This window comes from Eublepharis macularius, chromosome 17 (genome assembly GCF_028583425.1).
Source record: "Eublepharis macularius isolate TG4126 chromosome 17, MPM_Emac_v1.0, whole genome shotgun sequence".
Classification (NCBI taxonomy): Eukaryota; Metazoa; Chordata; class Lepidosauria; order Squamata; family Eublepharidae; genus Eublepharis; species Eublepharis macularius.
This window is the reverse complement of record NC_072806.1, coordinates 4,044,045-4,062,133: the sequence shown is the minus strand read 5'-3', so window position 1 is coordinate 4,062,133 and position 18,089 is coordinate 4,044,045. Positions and strand designations below refer to the sequence as shown.

The following is an 18,089-nucleotide window of genomic DNA, read 5'->3' as shown; positions in this document are numbered from 1 at the left end:
GGCATTCAAACGTGCAAGCCAAAATGCCCTTCTATACTTTGGGAGGGCTAACTCAAACAAATCTGCATTTTCATCAGATGCTGTGGTCTTTTTTCGCTTTCCAGATTCTGTACTAAGCTTCTTAAGAGCTATTGCAGGCTTGGCTTTCTCACTCATATGCCCAATGCCATCTTTCCCCTCCTTCTTCCTCTCTTTTTGAGGTTTTACATCCAGTTCGAGGAAGGGTGCTGGCCAGTTCCAAAATTGCTCACTCCTTCGTGATGTTTCAAGTAGTCCTTGGAAAGATATTTTCTTTCTGTTGCTTTCACAGTATGGCCATTTCCAGACGTCCTAAAAGTAGCGCCCCACTCACTGAACACTCACTGGCAGCTTTTCCACGCGATTTCTGACGTTGCCTTTCCAAAACAGATGCAGGCAGTTTTGATTCTGATTTCGTGGCGGAAACGGCCAATGAAAAGCAGCAGAGAAATGTTGATCTGCAATGGGGACATTAGCGGTAGTTTCTTTTATGTCATTTTTATTTGATTACATTATTTGTAGTCCGCCTTTCTCACTGAGACTCAAGGCGGACTACGCAGTGTGAGTGAGTACAGTCAATTTCAATGACATTTCAATATACGTGTAATGGGCCCTGATGAGACAGCCTAGAAATCTCTTAAATAAATGTCTCATTTGCCTGTTTCAAGCCAGTGCCCCGAAATCATTTTTAAGTCCAGCCATTTCCTCGATCTTTGAGAAGAGGTCAACAAAAAGATTTACACCGATGCAGACTGCTGGCTTTCCTCACTGCTAGAAGGATCCCAAGTGGTGCCTTTGAAATAAATAATTGGCTAGAGGAGTATTTCTGAACATTTGGATCTTTTCATCAACCCAACTGGCCAGGGGGGGAGTATTTTTCCCTTGTTTCATTCTTTAATGTTCTGTTGGGTAGAATTCATCAAATGCGAAATTCAAAAGAGCATCTTGGACAGCAGCTGCAACTGCTAATGTTCAAAAAACATAACAAAACAACCCTGGGCTTTTTTTTAATATACACATGGCCCTGGTTTTATTTTCATTCACTGGGAAGCTGTTAGAAAGATGGGAGCGGAGTCTTCAAGTTCTGGGCTTCAGTTCACACAACCAAATGTTGTTTGTTTCCAATCCAAATCTACTTTAGGAGGCCAGTTTGGGTTGGACAATTATCTCCAGCTCTTGTTCAAATTACTAGCTAAACTCATATTCTGGCAGTTTTTGAAAAGTTTTCACATTCTTCTCCTGCACGGAAGCCGCAATTGACATAAACCTTCTATATAATTTGTAGTCAATTTTCACATTTGTGGCTTCTCTTTTCTAGTAGCCTTTAGTTAGGGTTGATTTCAAATTTCTTTTCCTTAATGGTTCGAAACAAAAGTCCCCATTTGGATTTTGTTTCTCTCTTGCGCAAAAGTGAACCCACAGTCTTCATTCACACACCTGTTCCTCAAGCTGATTTTTTCCCTGTCAAATACATGCATTTTGTGCCTCAATAAACATACACTCTTCATCTTATCATTTGGATAAAGGATGTGTCCTGCACATATAAATACTGTATAAATTGCAGTATTAAAAACCATACAACGTACATACATGATATAAAAGCCATCTGCAAAACCGACAGCAAAAAACAAATTACTAGATCTCTTGACACAAACAGAAATGAAACAGAGAACATCTGTTCATCTTGATTTTTGGAGCATCTTGGGCCCTTTTAGTACCCCAAACCACCTTCTCTCTTTCAGTCTGCAAAACCCATTCTGTGTTCCAATTTAAGGCTCCACAAACTGCAGGCTCGGGGTTTCTCCAGCAAACCCGGGAACATCTTTTTTCCCTGTCTACTTTTTTATGAACTGAACATCTGTTCTGATGAAGAAGTTCTAAGGAACTCAAAAGCTTGTTTGCAATTTTGTTGGTCCTAATTCAGGGCTTTTTTCTGGAAAAAGGTGGTGGAACTCTCAAGCGGCAAGCTGCTTCGGGATTCAGATGTTTAAACGCTTCGGTATGCTCCTAAATGATTCAGGAATCTTTACGGAGCACACTGAAGCTCAAAGTGGCACTTTTCTTGCCATTTGCAAATGGCAACAAAAGTGTTGCTTTCAAAAGCCAGCCGCTTTTCAGCTGATGGGAGGGGAATCCCCTTCCTGTCAGCTGAAAAAAGCTTCAGGCTTCGAAAGCAGCAACAGTTTTCTTGCGTGGCATGAAAAATGTTGCTGCTTTCAAATGTTCCTACTTTTTTCATCTGAGGGAAGGAGGAGGAGGAGGTCCCTCCTCCTTCTCCCTTCTGCTGAAAAAGCCACCAGCATTTTTAAAACAGCTTTTTTCAGCTGATGAGAGGGGAATCCCCCTCCTGTCAGTGGGAAAAAACCTGCTGGCTTTGAAAGCAGCAACACTTGGGCTGATCAGGGAGGAAAGGGGCGGGGCCCTTTTCTGATTACATGATAACTTTCAAGAGGTTCTGGAACGCCGTTCCATGGCATTCCAGCTGGAAAAAAGCCCTGCTTGCACAACAGTTTTCCCTGTCGCATCCTTCCCTGCTTAACTCATTTTAAAAACTTTACCATGTAAGCTCATTGGGGCTAGAGTACTGTCTTTATTTTGAGTGGTTTTGGCTAGATCGTAAGGTGCCAAGTGCACGGCTGATGGTCAAAAACAGAAAAGGCCCCTCTCACCTTAGCCGTAATTCGACATTGCTAAAGATGTCACATCAATCACTTACGCTTTAATTCAGAAAGGTTTCATCTATGTGTTTCGGTTTTAGGCTACTTTTCAAAGTTACACATACTCTACTGTATTCTGTTTTTCATTGAATGCCCCAACTGCAGATCTTATTGTAATTTCGCTGTGATCGAATGTCCTAGTGATTGATTATATTGTATTCACTTCCAGTATGTAATCTGCCTTGGATCTCAGTGAGAAAGGTGGAATAACAACAATAATAATAACAATGCCAGTGTCTGCCTCCTCCTTCTCCTCTCTTGTGGGGCTCAGAATCCCCCCCTTCCTCTTTCCATTCCATTATGTGCCCTGACCTGGATAGCCCAGGTGAGCCTGATCTCATTCGATCTCGGAAGCTAAGCAGGGTCAGCCTTGGATAGTAATTGGAAAGGAGACCTCCAACAAAGACGAGGGTTGCAGAGTCAGGCAAACCACCTCTGATAATCTCTTGCCATGAAAACCCTGCCAGGGGTCACCATAAGTCAGCTGTGACTTGAGGGCAACACACACACACAGGTGCTCCATAGCTCTTCCAAATTATTCCTCCTTCCCCTCTTCTGTCTCCACTTGGGCAGCCAGAGAGAGAGCTGGACTGTCCTGGTAAGGGTTCTGGATGGCTGGTAACCTTAGCAAGAGTCATGGGGTGACATCACAGCCTCCCTATTATGAGCTAAGCCAGGCAGCTTCTAGAGGACATGGCTTCAAAGCGGGAAGAGACACCACCAACTCCCGTGACAAAATACTTCTGCTTCCCGCCTCTCTTAATTCTCCGAAGACCAACTTGCTTCCCAGGTTAGCCCTTCTCAAAGGCCTGGGGAGGGCGGGGGAGGGGTCCACGGTCGAGCCACCCATGAGCTTCATCTTCTATCTGAGCTATCTCGGGTCCACCTGCCCCACTCCCCCTTAGCCAAGGCACAAACCAGAGAAAGCCCAGCTGCTGGGATAACCGAGCGGTGTCGCAGATGGCCTTGAATCCAAGCAGCCAAGGTTCAAATCCCCATTTAGCCCTGAAGCTTTAATTAGGCGACTGAGTGGATCTACTTCACAGGGTTGTTGTGACCATAAAAAAGCCAGGAGGATGGCATGCACATAAAGCCAAACCTCCCCCCAGCTCCTTGGAAGAAAGATGGGTACAGATGGGTTAAAATAAATACAGGCAGAGCAGAAAAACACAAAAGCAAATAGCTGAATGGAGCTTCCATGTTCAGAGGCAGTGGACCTCTGATTCGCTCAGCAGAAGGAAGCTTTGGCTTCTTTGCCTGTTTCTGGGCCTCTGGGAGTCCAGATGGTGGACTAACTGCCAATGTGGCGCACTGGTTATAGTGTCAGAGGAAAACTAGGAAGTCCTGGGTTCAAATGCCTGCTCTGCCAGGAAGCTCACTGGGTGACCTTAGGCAAAGCATTCTCTGCTTCACCTACCTCACAGGGGTGTTGTGAGGATAAAGCAGAGGAAGGGTTTCACACCATGTTACTGCCCTGAGCTCCTTGGGAAAAGAGAGGGACTGGTTTTTAAGATGTGATGGATAGACGGGGCCCAGATATGACCCACCATAACTCTCTCTCCACGTGTTCTGTGTTCTTCCTCTACTTTTGCAGAATGCAAATGGAACAGGGCAGAGAAGAAAACAAGAGAGGAAAGGAAGGAAAATAGGTTTCAGGTTCTGAATCTCAACGTATCTTGAGGTCTCATATATCCAAACCCTGATTTTTGGACAAGGAGTTTTCTGAAGAGAAATCTCGGAATTTTGTAGTTTCACTTGGCCAGGAGAAGATCCCATTTTGCCAGATTTACCAGAAAGGTGATCAGAGTCATAGAGACAGGCGGGCAATTCTGGATCTACCCAAGCATAGAAATTTATCATAGGATATCCCTCCATGGTGAGCCAGGTAGCCGGCATCATTCTCTGCTCCTCCCAACCACCCGAAGGGGTAGATCAGGTTGAGACAGAGAATGAACCAAGGTCACCCAGTTAAAACGAATGAAAGGAGATTGTACCCAAGCCACACGAGTCCTTGTTCCTCCGTTCACAAGACCACACTGTGTCTCCAGCACAGAGAAGCATTGGCCACACCCCATGGGATTCTTGTTGTGCCATTCATAACTGGGGTTTCAGCTTGAACTGGGAAGCTGCACACATCAGGGTACCGTTCCAGCTGTGGACCTCAGGAACTGAATGTTGGAAGTGGCATTTTGAGAGACACGTACGGAACCAGGTCTCTGGCAGACCTCCTTAATGGGGAAAAAGAGGGGACAGTTCAGTGGCAAAGACTGAAAGGGTTTCTCTCTCCTTTCTTTCTCCCTTACAAGATTTTAAGTTTTCTGTCCCTTCGCTGTCAGTCAGCCCTTGTTTAAAGGCATGGCCTGGCTCTCGGTTGCAGGAGACATTTCTTAATTAAGCGGTGAGAGGCTCTCGGAAGCGCTAATGAGAGGCAAGTGGGAGCCTCTCGCGGTCAAGCAATTCTTGGATCAAGAGCCAGGATTAGCTAATGAGCTGAGTGGGCAAAGGGGAACTGAAGGGCCCTGGAGACACTGGATCCCTCCTCAGAGCAGGTGGCTATCAAAGTGGCCCCCGGCTGGGTTCTGTCATGCTCCACGACTCCCGCCCAGAGCCTGTTCTGTCAGGCCACAAACCCTGTCCAGGCCCAGCTGATTCACCCCAAGCATTGCTATTATTGGTAATTATCGGTGCTTTTAAACTAGGGTTGTGTAGTGGTTGGGGAATCACACCACGAACGGAGAGTCCTGGGATTGAAACCCCTCTAAAGAGCCAAACTACACGAGACGCCCAATGTGTGTTCTTCACTTGTCAGGTCCCGCAAGGTTTACTAGGTAATGTAGCCTTACAAAGTACAGCCGTTGCATGTGATTCTCCACCGAGGGCAAAGTGGTGGTGGAGGGATTCTCTCTCTGTCTCTTGCAAAAAGCCTCCACTCAGAGAGAGAGAGAGAGAGAGAGAGAGAGAGAGAGAGAGAGAGAGAGAGAGAGAGAGAGTACTCCCGAAGGAAAACCCGAGTGGAGGCTTTTTACAAGAGACAAGAGAGAGAATATCTTCCCCACTGCTCTTCCCCTGGCAAAGAATCGCATGCAGTGGCTGTTCTTTTTAAAACTACATTACCCAGGGAATCTTGCAGGGCCTGACACATGCACGGGTGCCTCGTGTAGTTTCCCTCTTAGTCTTGAGGTAACGTTGAGCAAACCACTTCTCATGTTACCAGCCTCTCATGTTGTTAGACAAGATCAAGGAGGGGAGAACCATGCACATCACCCCAGAGCTCCTTGCAGGAAGAATGGGGTGAACATATAATAATAGGCCACTGCCCCAAGGAACCTACAAATGTATCATTAGCCACTGGGGCAGAGTCAAAATAGAGAGAGGTGTGTGATGTCCTCAAGAGAAATTTTCACATCACAACTTTTCGTCCCGCCAGGAATCCTTGTCTGAAATTTTGCTTTCAGCATAATGTAATGGCAGCCCACAGTTATTGAAGCTTCATTTACAGAAAATTGCAATCATGCAGATTTAAATATCAGTTCACTGCAGATATCAGTGAAGGCTACATGTAACTAGGGATGTACATTTGATTTCAAATTTAAGAAAAATAGGTATGAGCATTTGCTTTCGAATGATTGAAAACGGAACTGGGAAAATGCCTTTGTTGCGTTCCTTACGGTGATGAAAACGAGATGGTCTAATAATGAATGTAATGACAATGAATAAACACCATTCATTTCATCCCTCATTAAGTGAGTTCAGGAAGGAGGGGGGGGGAGAGCAGAAGATATGAACTGAAATTGAAGCTTTCCAATCATCAAAATCAAACAGATATTGCAACAGAAGTTGTGCCTTTGTTTTTAAATAAATGAAAAAATGAACCCCAAAAAGCCCTATTTGCTATGAACTTTAGTTTTAACATATAAAATCATAATATAACTTGTATAGTTCTTCAGAGTATTTGAAATGATTCACATACATTGTCTCAGTGATTTTTACAACAACCCTGTGAGGCAGGCCAGTGTTGTTATTCCCAATATTACAGAAAGGGGGATGTGGCTGAGATTGCTTGTGGTTGAGGTGACATTTGAACTTCCAGGCTTGCAGATCTTAACCTCTACACTAGGAGTCTCTGTACACAAGAAGCCTTGGCACGTGTTCGTCAAGTGTAGGGAGACGCAATGTTAGCCAGGAAGCATAGTTTAAAAAGACAGAACTGGCAGAGATCACTCCTCAGAGGGTTTGTTAATTTCATCTTCGCCTCCCAAAGGCTCTGTCAATTTCACTTCTCCAGTCTAAAACTGTGGGATCGCAACTAGAGGGTAGTGAGGAATCGAAATGGGCTGGAGCTGCCTTCCAGTGCCTGGTTGGACCTAGAGAGATTATAATGGGCTGAAGTTTCCCTTCTGGCATTTCACAGCCCCTTCACACAGCTCCAGTGTATAGCAAAGCCTTTGCCCTGGTGCCGGCTCTGTCTTTTTAAACTACCCTTCCCGGCTACAATTGCATCTCCCGACATATTCTTCATGTGTCAGATGTCTCGTGTAGAGAGTCTCTAGCTGGGCTTTTTAAAAAGTAAGAAGCCCTTCTCCTGGCTTCCCGCCCATGCTCAATGGTCTTCTTTTCCAAGAAATAAATTCCCCTCTCCTCAAGCTCGTGCAAAATAGATTATTCCCTAATAGATAATTTTAGAATATGGTGCTGGAACAAGCATTATCCCTTGAAAGAATAAAAAATAAGGAAGAGAAGGTGTATCCCATTCAATCCTTACCCAGAGGCCTTTTCCTCACAAAGTCTGGCCCCATTTCAGGACTTTAAAAAAAAAAGTGACTTACACACTCCCTTTCCACGAAATCTCCCCACCCACCCCCACCATCCGCATTCCTCTGTGTGATGCCGTTGTGGAATAAGACACACACACACCACCTCCTTCTTATCAAAGTGCTCTGGCTTCCAGGATGGGTCGATGAAAGATCTTTAGAAATCTGTGGGAAAGCCGCTGCACTTCGCTTAGGTTTCCAGTGGAGTCTATCAAACTGCAAAGCAGGTGAGGTTCGCCGGGGACGACTACGGCGGGAAGATACAACAGCAGAAAGGAACAAAAAGGAGCGTACAAATGACTCTGTTGGTTACGTGGGGAGGGCAGTTCGGCAGTTGTGATGGGGTGAAAACAACTCTGCATTCCCTGGGAGAATGCAGCTTTGAGGGAACTCCAAAACTGAGAGAGATTGGGCCAAGCTACAAGTGACGAATGACACTTGAACGGCAAGTGAACAGACTCACGTGTATTCCTCCCTGTTCGCTTGCACTCCACTTGCACTCCACTCGATCACATGATCGAGTGGAGTGCAAGTGAAACGCAAGTGAGCAGGGAGGAATGCATGTGAGTCTGTTCACTTGCTGTTCAAGGTCACTTCTAGCTTGGTCCTACGTCACTTCTAGCTTGGCCTTCAGCTGCTACCCCTACTGTGCAGAGCGGATGTCTTTTCAGCACCTATAGAATGCTGTTCCGTATTCTGCTATACTTTGTCCTGGTGGTGGTGGAGAGCACCCTCAAGTCATAGCTGACATGGCAGGGCTTTCATGGCAAGAGACTAGCAGAGGTGGTTAGCCATTGCCTGCCTGTGCAACCCTGATCTTCGCCGGAGGTCTCCCATCCAATTACTAACCAAGTCCAACCCTGCCTAGCCTTAGCCAACACTGTGATCGAGTGGAGTGCAAGTGGAGCGCAAGTGAACAGAGAGGAATGCATGTATGTCATTCGTCACTTGTAGCATGGCCCAATCTCTCTCAGATCTGATGAGATCAGGCTCACCCGGGCTCTCCAGGTCAGGGTACGATGTGGGTGGAGTCAGGGTCAAAGCTCCACATTGCCATGAAGTTTGCTGGGTGAGTTTAGCCCAATCACTCTCTCTCAGTCTGCTCTAGGTCTTAGTCCAACGCTCTGAGCACAATAATACAGTGTGAGATTTGGATGGGAGTCTTGACATTAACTTCAACCCTTTCACCATTTTCTGGATTTTGCCCTCCCATGAATAGCCCAGCTCACCAAGGCTATTCAGATCAGGGCATACCTTTTCCTACATTGACTTAAAAAACACTGGAGGGTTTTTTTTTCTTTTCTTGGAGAAAATCCTCCCGGAACAGGCTCTCAGCAGTTCACATCGCATGGCTTGCCGATGCCCTCTTCAGCTACATGGCATAAACCGGCAAGCTGTGCGTCACATGACGCCTTAGCGTTCATCTGCATGTATCTATACTAGAGCCAAGATGCATTTCCACACCCACTCCATTGTAGAGATTTAACTTCTAGAGGTGCAGCCTGAAAACAAGAATAATTGACATGCTCGTATCTTACATTTTAAGAAGGCAGTTCCCTTCTAATCTCTGTAAATGGCAAAACAAGAAGTGATGTTTCCTGGATTCAAATCATGGATAAGGTTAATGTTTTTTTGGGGGGGGGCATTTTTTTTTTACCCTGTTGCCTTGCTATAACCTCTCCCACCCCCACACACCCCACCTCCACATATGCAATCTCAAAAAAAGTCTGACTGCATTAAAGTAAGGGAGCCTGTTTTTAGAACAGGAACATTTCTGTTTTTTAAAAATGGCAGGGTAGAGCTATTGCTCCCCAGAGTCTGACCGCATACTAAACTGCACCCACTGAACTTCTCAATTGGCCATCCAATATCCACTCCCCAGCATTTTTGTCCTTATGACATTACCAGCAGGAAACCTTCCTTTTGCTACGAGTAAAGCGAGGAGATTGGGGTGTTTGTGTAGGGTTGCCAGCTCCAAGTTAAGAAATTCCTGGAGATTTGGGGGGCGAGGTGTGACGCCTGGAGAAGGCAGGGTTTGGGGAGGGAAAAGACCTCACCATGGTATAATTCTATAGAGTCCACCCTCCAAAGCAGCCATTTTCTCCAGGTGAACTGATCTCTGTGGCCTGGAGATCAATTGTAATTCCGGGAGATCTCCAGACACCACCTGGGGCTGGCAACCCTACTTAGAAGTGACCAACATTTTGCAACATTAAAAAAGAATTAATGTCCCTTCAGAGACATTAAAAGCCCAGAAACACTTGCCAGGCAAAGAGGTTACATAAGTTTCGGTGAGTTTACTCTTGATTCCCTCCTTCATATCTTAAAAGCCTCAGGGGGAAATGTGGCGGGCAGTTCCCCTGACCAACAAAGGCTAGCCACAGCCCTGATAGTCAACACTCCACTTTAAGATTAGGGCTCCCATCTCAGCCAGGAATCTGCCTCCATCTTCCTTCTCCCCCTCTTTTGGTTTGCGCTTTTTGCCTACAAGAGGGTTTAGTTGGAAATAGCCTGCATACTGGTGGCAGAAGCCCAGAATCATCTCTAAGAAATGGAAGTGATAATTACACAAGTGTAACAGTGCAGGAGGGAGGAAAAGAAAATCCTCTGCCAATGCACCTGGGCATACAGTGCCCTCCAGGGCCATTTGGTAGATGCCACACCCATCCCAACATTTCTGCCCTACTGGCCCTACACCCCTCTTTATGCACATGGCCAGGCTTTGCTCCCCACTCCTGCCTTCTCATTGGTTCCTTTCAGCTCCCAATCGTCCATTGCAGGCTAAAATGTAGAGAATGGATCTGAATGCCCCTTTCTTTCCGTCCTTCCTGGCTTCTGTGGGGTGTGTGTGTGTGTCATGGCTAAAACAGCAGAGCTGTTCTCTATAGGGCTTACTCCCAGGAAACTGCCTAGTTTTGCAGAGATTCAGGACCTTGTGCAAAAAGGGGCAAAGAAAAGGGCACCTGGGAAAAAGTCCCTCTGTTAAAGGAACAGGAAGTGGCGAATAGCTGCATGGGAGCTGTTTCATGATCAGCTTTGTGGCTTTCCTGGAGGCCACTGATAAATAAATCATATGTTGGCCCCAGAAACCTAATTAAAGGATTCCATGTTTGGGCCGTTAGCAGAGTCTATCGTTTAGGAGAGGAAGCGTGATTATAGGTGGTTGTGAGCTGGTTCTGCTAACTGGTGTGTGTGCAGGAGAGAAAATAACAAAGCATACACTTGCTTATATTTTGAAAGGAAATAAGAGATCTTTATTGTAGGAACTCCATACTCTGGTAGGAAAAGAGGAGAGAGAGATCCTACCTAGGTATCTAGTCTAGGGATGGGCATGGATGCTAAGACATGTCCTGCATCCATGGTTGCAAGATGGAGGGAGGAGAAGGAGAGATCGTGTCTGGAACAATGCCAGGAAGAGAAGGAGTGAGGAGGAGGATATGGAGGAGGAAGTCCTGAGAATAGCAAGCTACGTATCAAAGGGCAGTAAACAGTAAACAGAGTGCCCTGACCTCTCTTTCTAACTCTTTGGTTTGTCCTCCTGTGAAACCTGAGGAAAGGGACAGCGCTGAATCCTCCTCTTCCAACAGCCACTCTGGGAAACAAGAGGGGGGGGGGTGAATCTTGGTTCCAATCCGTCATGGCTTTTCCTTGCATTTATATGTCAAAATGGAACCTCCATGCTCAGAGGCAGTCTACCTCTGAACAACTGATGCTGGAAACGGGGAAAGGCCATTTCCTTTATGCCCTGCTTGTGAGTTTCCCCAGAGAGGTCTCTGTTGACTGCGGGAAGCAGAATGTCGGGCTAGTCCTTCAGGGGGATTCTTACGGCCTCTTGACCTGCATTCGCCTACTAGGGCTCCCACACAGACCTCAGCCCCAGCCCCTCTTGTTTTAAAATGTGACTACAACCAGCGCTTCCTTTGGTGGCGGGTGGACAACACAGCTGTCCCCACCCCAGTTTTTTGGGGTGGAGGAAAATTTCTACCGCTTGTGTCAGTGGGACACATGAAACCGAATCAGACCATCGGTCCATCAAGGCCAGGATTGTCTACTCAGACGGGCAGCCCCTCTCCAGGGTCTCGGGCACAGGTCTTTCCATCACCTGCCACCTGAGCTTTTTAACTGGAGCCTGCTGGGAATTGAACCTGGGACCAAATTCATGCCAAGCAGATACTCTCCCACTGAGCCACAGCCACATCCGAAAGGCTCTCCTCTATTAATGCTAAACTTTGAACCAATATTCTGTACGTAATGGTAAGCAACAGGGTTACCAACTTCCAGGTGAAGCCTGGAGATCTACTGGAACGACAATTGATCTCCAGACGACAGAGAGGAGTTCCCCTGGAGAAAATGACTCCTTTGGAGGGTGGGCTCTATGGCATTATATGCTGCTGGAATCCCTTCCCACTCTAAACTCTGCCCTCCCCAGGTTCCATCTCCCCAACCTCCAGCAGTTTCCCAACCCAAAGTTGGCAACCTAGCAACAAACTGATAACTTCCTATGCTGTCCGCAGCCCTGGCACAGACCTGGGTTTTTTAGGAGGGGGTTGAAAAAACAAGCCAGCGACACTCTAGCCAAGGCCCTCAGTACGAGAGCTTGGGGATGCGTGGCAGGTAACTGAGCCCAGAGCCAATTAGCTACCAACCTGACTGAGCCGGCGGGAAGGTTGCTTCGCATCCCTGGGGCTTCTGCCGTTGCTGTAAGTCTTTCCCCCCTAATTAATCGGCCTGGTTCTCTTTCCCGGCCTCCAGAGAGCAGAATCACCCTCCCTGTCTGCTCCGTGAAACTCAATAGGCTTTGTGCAGACTTGTGAACATCTGTCGGCCAGGTGAGAACGGAGAGGCTGGCGTGGGGAGCTGTCGGCTTCATCCGTTCATTTGGAGCCAGATAAGACCCGTAAAGCACAGATCGATTCATCTGTGGAATTGACCGTACGGATGGACGAAGCTGCCTTGGACGGAGTCATTGCCCGTTTAGGCCAGTACTGGCTAGCGGTGGCTCCCCAGGGGCATTTTCTAGCTTGGCACCCCAAATCCTTTTCATTGGCAATGCCAGGGATCGAACGTGAGACCTTCTGCCGCCAAAGCAGGCACCCCAAAGTTTAGCCAGGCCCTTTCCCATCCAAAGTTGCCATCCGGATTCCAACCGTTGGTCCCTCTCTGCTGGGACCGCCTAGAGCCTCCATCCCCTTTTGATTTCCTCTCAACTGGAAATGACAGAGACTGAACCTGGGAGCATGTGTGTGCCAAGCAGGTCTTTTTTCCAGCTGGAACGCAGTGGAATAGAGTTCCGGCACCTCTTCAAAATGGTCACATGGCCAGTGGCCCCGCCCCCTGATCTCCAGATAGAAGGGAGTTTAGATTCCCCTCCGCGCCAGTGGCTGTCTGGAGATCAGGGGGCGGGGCCACCAGCCACATGACCATTTTTGCCGAGGGCAATTTAAACTTTTAAAAACTCCCCCCTTGTTCCAGCTGACCCAAAGTGACATCGTTGTGTGGTCTTGAGTTCCACCACTGAGTTCCACCACCTCTTTTCCCAGAAAAAAAGCCCTGGTGCCAAGCAGGAATCCGCCATTAAGTCGGGGCTGCTCCCCCAATTTCGATCCAATGCACACTGCCCTGGTCAGCCCCACTGAACAAACTGAAGGTTATTACACAGAGGGTCACGCTACGCAACTGGAGCCTCAGGGAAACTCCTGTCCTGCCAAGAGCCTGGATTGATGCAGTGAAAAAGATAGGAGGGGCCGTGGCTCAGTGGCTCAGTGTCTTCTTGGCATGGAGAAGCTCCCCGATCCAATCCCTGGTACCTGATGATGGAAAGACCTCTGCCTGGGACCCTGCTGCCTCTCAGAGGTAGGGTTGCCAGCTTTGGGTGGTGAAATTCCTGGAGATTTTGAAGGTGGAGCCTACCCAGTGTGGGGGTTAGGAAGAGAGGGACCTCATCAAGATACATTGCTATAGAGTCTACTCTCCAAAGGAGACGTTTCCTCCAGGGGGGAGTCTGATCTCTGTGGCCTGGAGATCAGTTCTCATCCCGGGAGATCTCCAGCCACCACCTGGAAGTTGACAACTCTAGAGGAGACACGTCCTGACCTTGATGGACTGATGGTCTGATTCAGTATAAGGCAGCTTTACATGTCCCTACGTTCATCCTCAGGCAATCACAGGATGCCCTCTTCCTCTTCCTGCGCAAGGCTTACCTTTTCTGTGAGGTCCCCCCCCCCGAAGCCAGCCGTCTCTTTTTATCCCACCCTTCCACCACTTAGAGCAGTGACACAGTTCTCCCCCCCCCACACGCACACACCCATGTTGTCCTAACTGCAACCCTAAACTGCAAACAGTGCAATCCTAAACTGAGTTATACCCTTCCATTAACTTAGGGTGTAACTCTGTTTAGGATTGCAGTGAGTGGTTTTTATGGCTGAACCCCGATCTCTCGGGATACGGTCCAACACTCTAGCCACTACCACCAACCTCGACTTCCCTCCCCACAGCTAAGACAAAGCCTAGATACATGCAGTGGAATGAAACTAGGGGAAAGCCGACAAGAGATAAAGTGTCTCTGGTTCAGGATGGTTCATCTCAGAGAGATGAAGGGCTAGGTATAACACTTCTACAGGGAGATAGATTAGAGTTGTCAACTGAGATGGAGACAAACAGTGCAGATGACCTAACTACGTCTCGAGGCAAAGTGTGCCGGGGAAGTTACAGGTGTTTATATACAAATGCTAGAAGTGTCCGAGGTAAAATTGGGGAGCTGGAATGTTTAGTGTTGGGCGACTCCATAGACATTGTGGGCATATCAGAAACTTGGTGGGATGAGGAAAATCAGTGGGACACGGTGATTCCTGGATATAAATTATATCGGAAGGATAGGGAGGGAAGGGTTGGTGGTGGGGTGGCTCTATATGTCAGAGAAGGTATACATTCCAGTAAGATTGAGAAGGTAACTGAATTAGATTCGCTTCTGGAAATGCTATGGGTTGAAATTACGGGCCCAAATGGAAACTTAACTGTGGGAGTTTGTTATCGCCCTCCAGATCAGAAAATAGAGGAGGATTATAAAATGATGACAGGATTAAAGATGACTGCTAAACAAAAAAACTGTGTTGTAATGGGTGATTTTAACTACCCACACATTGACTGGGCCAATGGGTGTTCGAATCGGGGGAGAGAAAGTGAGTTTCTAGACTGTCTCAATGACTGTGCTATGGAACAGATGGTTACAGAACCTACTAGGGGAGAGGTGATCCTGGATTTGGTCCTCAGTAATGCTGAAGACCTGGTGAGAGATGTAAATGTGATTGCACCACTTGGGAACAGTGACCATAATGTTATTGAGTACAACATATGTATAAATAGGAAATTGCCAAATAAGACCAACACAGCCATGTTTAACTTCAAAAGGGGTAACTTTTCTGAGATGAGGGGGTACGTGAAGAAGAAACTGAAAGGGAAAGTAAAAAAGGTCAAAACACTTGGGGAATCTTGGAGACTATTTAAAACTACAATCCTGGAAGCTCAAATTAAATATATACCGCTGGTTAGGAAAGGCACAAATAGGTTTAGGAAAAGGCCAGCATGGTTAACAAGCAATGTAATAGAAGCTGTAAAAGGTAAAAAGGATTCTTTTAGGCAGTGGAAAACTAGTCGGAGTGAGGTTGATAAAAAGGAGCATAAGCTGTGGCAAAAAAAGTGCAAGTCTGTGATCAGACAGGCAAAAAGGGAATATGAGGAGCATATTGCAAAGAACATAAAGAAAAACAATAAACAATTCTTTAAATATATTAGAAGTAGGAAACCAGCTAGGGAGGCCGTGGGGCCCTTGGATGACCAAGGCGTAAAAGGATTACTAAAGGGTGATAGGGAAATGGCCGAGAAGCTGAATGCGTTCTTTGCTTCTGTCTTCACTGTGGAAGATAAGAAGTGCATGCCCACTCCGGAAGCACTGACTTTGGGAGGGGTTTTGAAAGACCTGAGTCACATTGAGGTGACGAGAGAGGAGGTTATGCGACTGCTAGATAATTTAAAAACTGATAAATCACCGGGCCCAGATGGCATACATCCAAGAGTTCTGAAAGAACTCAAGTGTGAACTTGTAGATCTCCTCACAAAAATATGTAATCTGTCATTAAACTCTGCATCTGTTCCTGAGGACTGGAAGGTAGCTAATGTTGTCCCCATCTTTAAAAAAGGTTCCAGGGGAGATCCGGGAAATTACAGGCCAGTCAGCCTGACGTCAATACCGGGTAAGTTGGTGGAAACTATTATCAAAAATAAAATTAGTGGGCACATTGATGACCAAAAGCTGATGAGGAAAACTCAGCATGGGTTCTGTAAGGGAAGATCTTGTCTCACCAATCTGTTAGAGTTCTTTGAGGGAGTGAACAAACAAGTGGACAAGGGAGACCCGATAGATATTGTTTATCTTGACTTCCAGAAAGCTTTTGACAAAGTTCCTCATCAAAGGCTCCTAAGTAAGCTCAGTAGCTATGGGATAAAGGGCCAAGTCCTCTTGTGGATCGAAAACTGGCTAATTAATAGGAAACAGAGAGTGAGCATAAACGGGCACTTCTCACAGTGGAGGGTGGTGAGCAGTGGGGTGCCACAGGGGTCGGTATTGGGTCCAATGCTTTTTAACTTGTTTATTAATGATTTGGAATTGGGATTAAGCAGTGAAGTGGCTAAATTTGCAGATGACACGAAATTGTTCAGGGTGGTGAAAGCCAGAGAGGATTGTGAGGCACTCCAAAGGGATCTGTCGAGGCTAGAAGAGTGGGCATCCATGTGGCAAATGAGGTTCAATGTAGCCAAGTGCAAAGTAATGCACATTGGAACCAAAAATCCAAAATATAAATACAAGTTGATGGGGTCTGAACTGGCGGAGACTGACCAAGAGAGAGGTCTTGGAGTCATGATAGATAACTCACTAAAAACGTCAGCACAGTGTGCGACTGCCATAAAAAAAGCTAATGCTATGCTAGGGGTTATTAGGAAAGGGATTGAAAACAAATCAGCCGGTATCATAATGCCTCTGTATAAATCGATGGTGAGGCCTCATTTGGAGTACTGTGTACAGTTCTGGTTGCCACACCTTAAAAAAGATATCATAGCACTGGAAAAAGTACAGAGAAGGGCAACTAAAATGATTAAAGGGTTGGAACACTTTCCCTATGAGGAAAGATTGAGGCGCTTGGGGCTCTTTAGCCTGGAGAAAAGACGACTGAGGGGAGACATGATAGAGGTTTACAAGATAATGCACGGGTTAGAGAAGGTCGAGAAAGATGTGTTTTTCTCCCTTTCTCACAATACAAGAACTCGTGGGCACTCTATGAAATTATTGAGCAGTCGGGTTAGAACAGATAGAAGAAAATACTACTTTACACAAAGGGTGATAAACACATGGAATTCGTTGCCACAGGAGGTGGTGGCAGCTACAAGCATTGCCAGCTTCAAGAGGGGACTGGACAAATATATGGAGCAGAGGTCCATCAGTGGCTATTAGCCACAGGAGATAGATGGTATTCTCTTTGTGGGGAGGTGGTGCTCTGTGTCTTGGTGCTGGAAGGAAGGCAGTGGGAGGGCTTCTGGTGTCCTGGCCTCACTGACAGTCCTTTAGATGGCACTGGATTTCTAGCCACTGTGTGTGACAGAATGTTGGACTGGATGGGCCACTGGCCTGATCCAACATGGCTTTGCTTATGTTCTTATGTTCTTATGTTCTTATGAAACCTAATTCTTTCCATCCCCCCGCCACTTAGCCCCACCTTCATCTTTTGCACATCCTATACCAAATTTCCGACTGTGAGCTCCTTCAGGCAAAGACATTTTTTCTTTTTTCCCCTACAGCGTTCTCTAAAACTCGTCCTTCCCTTTCCATTCCAGGTGTTTCTAACTTAACCAAAGGGGAATCGATGAACAAAGCCAACCTAAAACAATCACCACGAATGAACCATCAAGAGGAAAAGAAGCCAGAAGAACCCTCTGGATCGGGGCCGTTCTTCTACATCGGGGGAGCCAATGGATTCGACATGTAAGGACGGTCCGAAGGGAAATCTCCAGTATTCCCTTTAGGGTCCTGCTTCTCCATCAGTGGGTAGAAATGCTTCCCAAATTCTCCCCGTCCTTTGATTTTGGAATTACCAGGTCTTGTTTCCATCCAATGTATCTTGAATCCTCCTTTGTTCTGTTACCTGGTTCCACGTTCAATTACTCAGTTCCCAGTTTTGTACAGGCGGATGTCCTACCATTTGCTAATTCTTCATCCCATTTGCAAATTCTCTCCCACGCCCTAATTTATTGCTATCCGTCTGCACCTTGATGCCAAAGACCTCCCTTGATGTGAATGTGCATACAGCTGTCTCATCCTTTTTGTGTGCGGTGTTTTATCAGTGCGCAAGTGAGCAACCACGCATCCATGAAACACTACGCACAAAAAGAATCACCATGCAATTGCACGTACGTCACAGCTCCTTTCTTGCACTGCTTGGTCAGTGTGTACAGAGAGGAGAGACGCTATACAGATGGACTGAACTCGTAAGCT

General features: G+C 46.6%; 1 protein-coding gene across 1 annotated transcript in view; it reads left to right on the top strand.

Moving 5' to 3' along the window:
* The window catches only part of TTLL10 (tubulin tyrosine ligase like 10), a 44,479-nt gene that overhangs the window by 6,249 nt on the left and 20,141 nt on the right, over nucleotides 1-18,089 (top strand). The window contains exon 3 of the mRNA XM_055000987.1: nucleotides 17,432-17,579. Within this exon, the coding sequence (XP_054856962.1) occupies nucleotides 17,432-17,579 (148 nt within the window). The remainder of the gene's footprint in view (nucleotides 1-17,431; nucleotides 17,580-18,089) is intronic.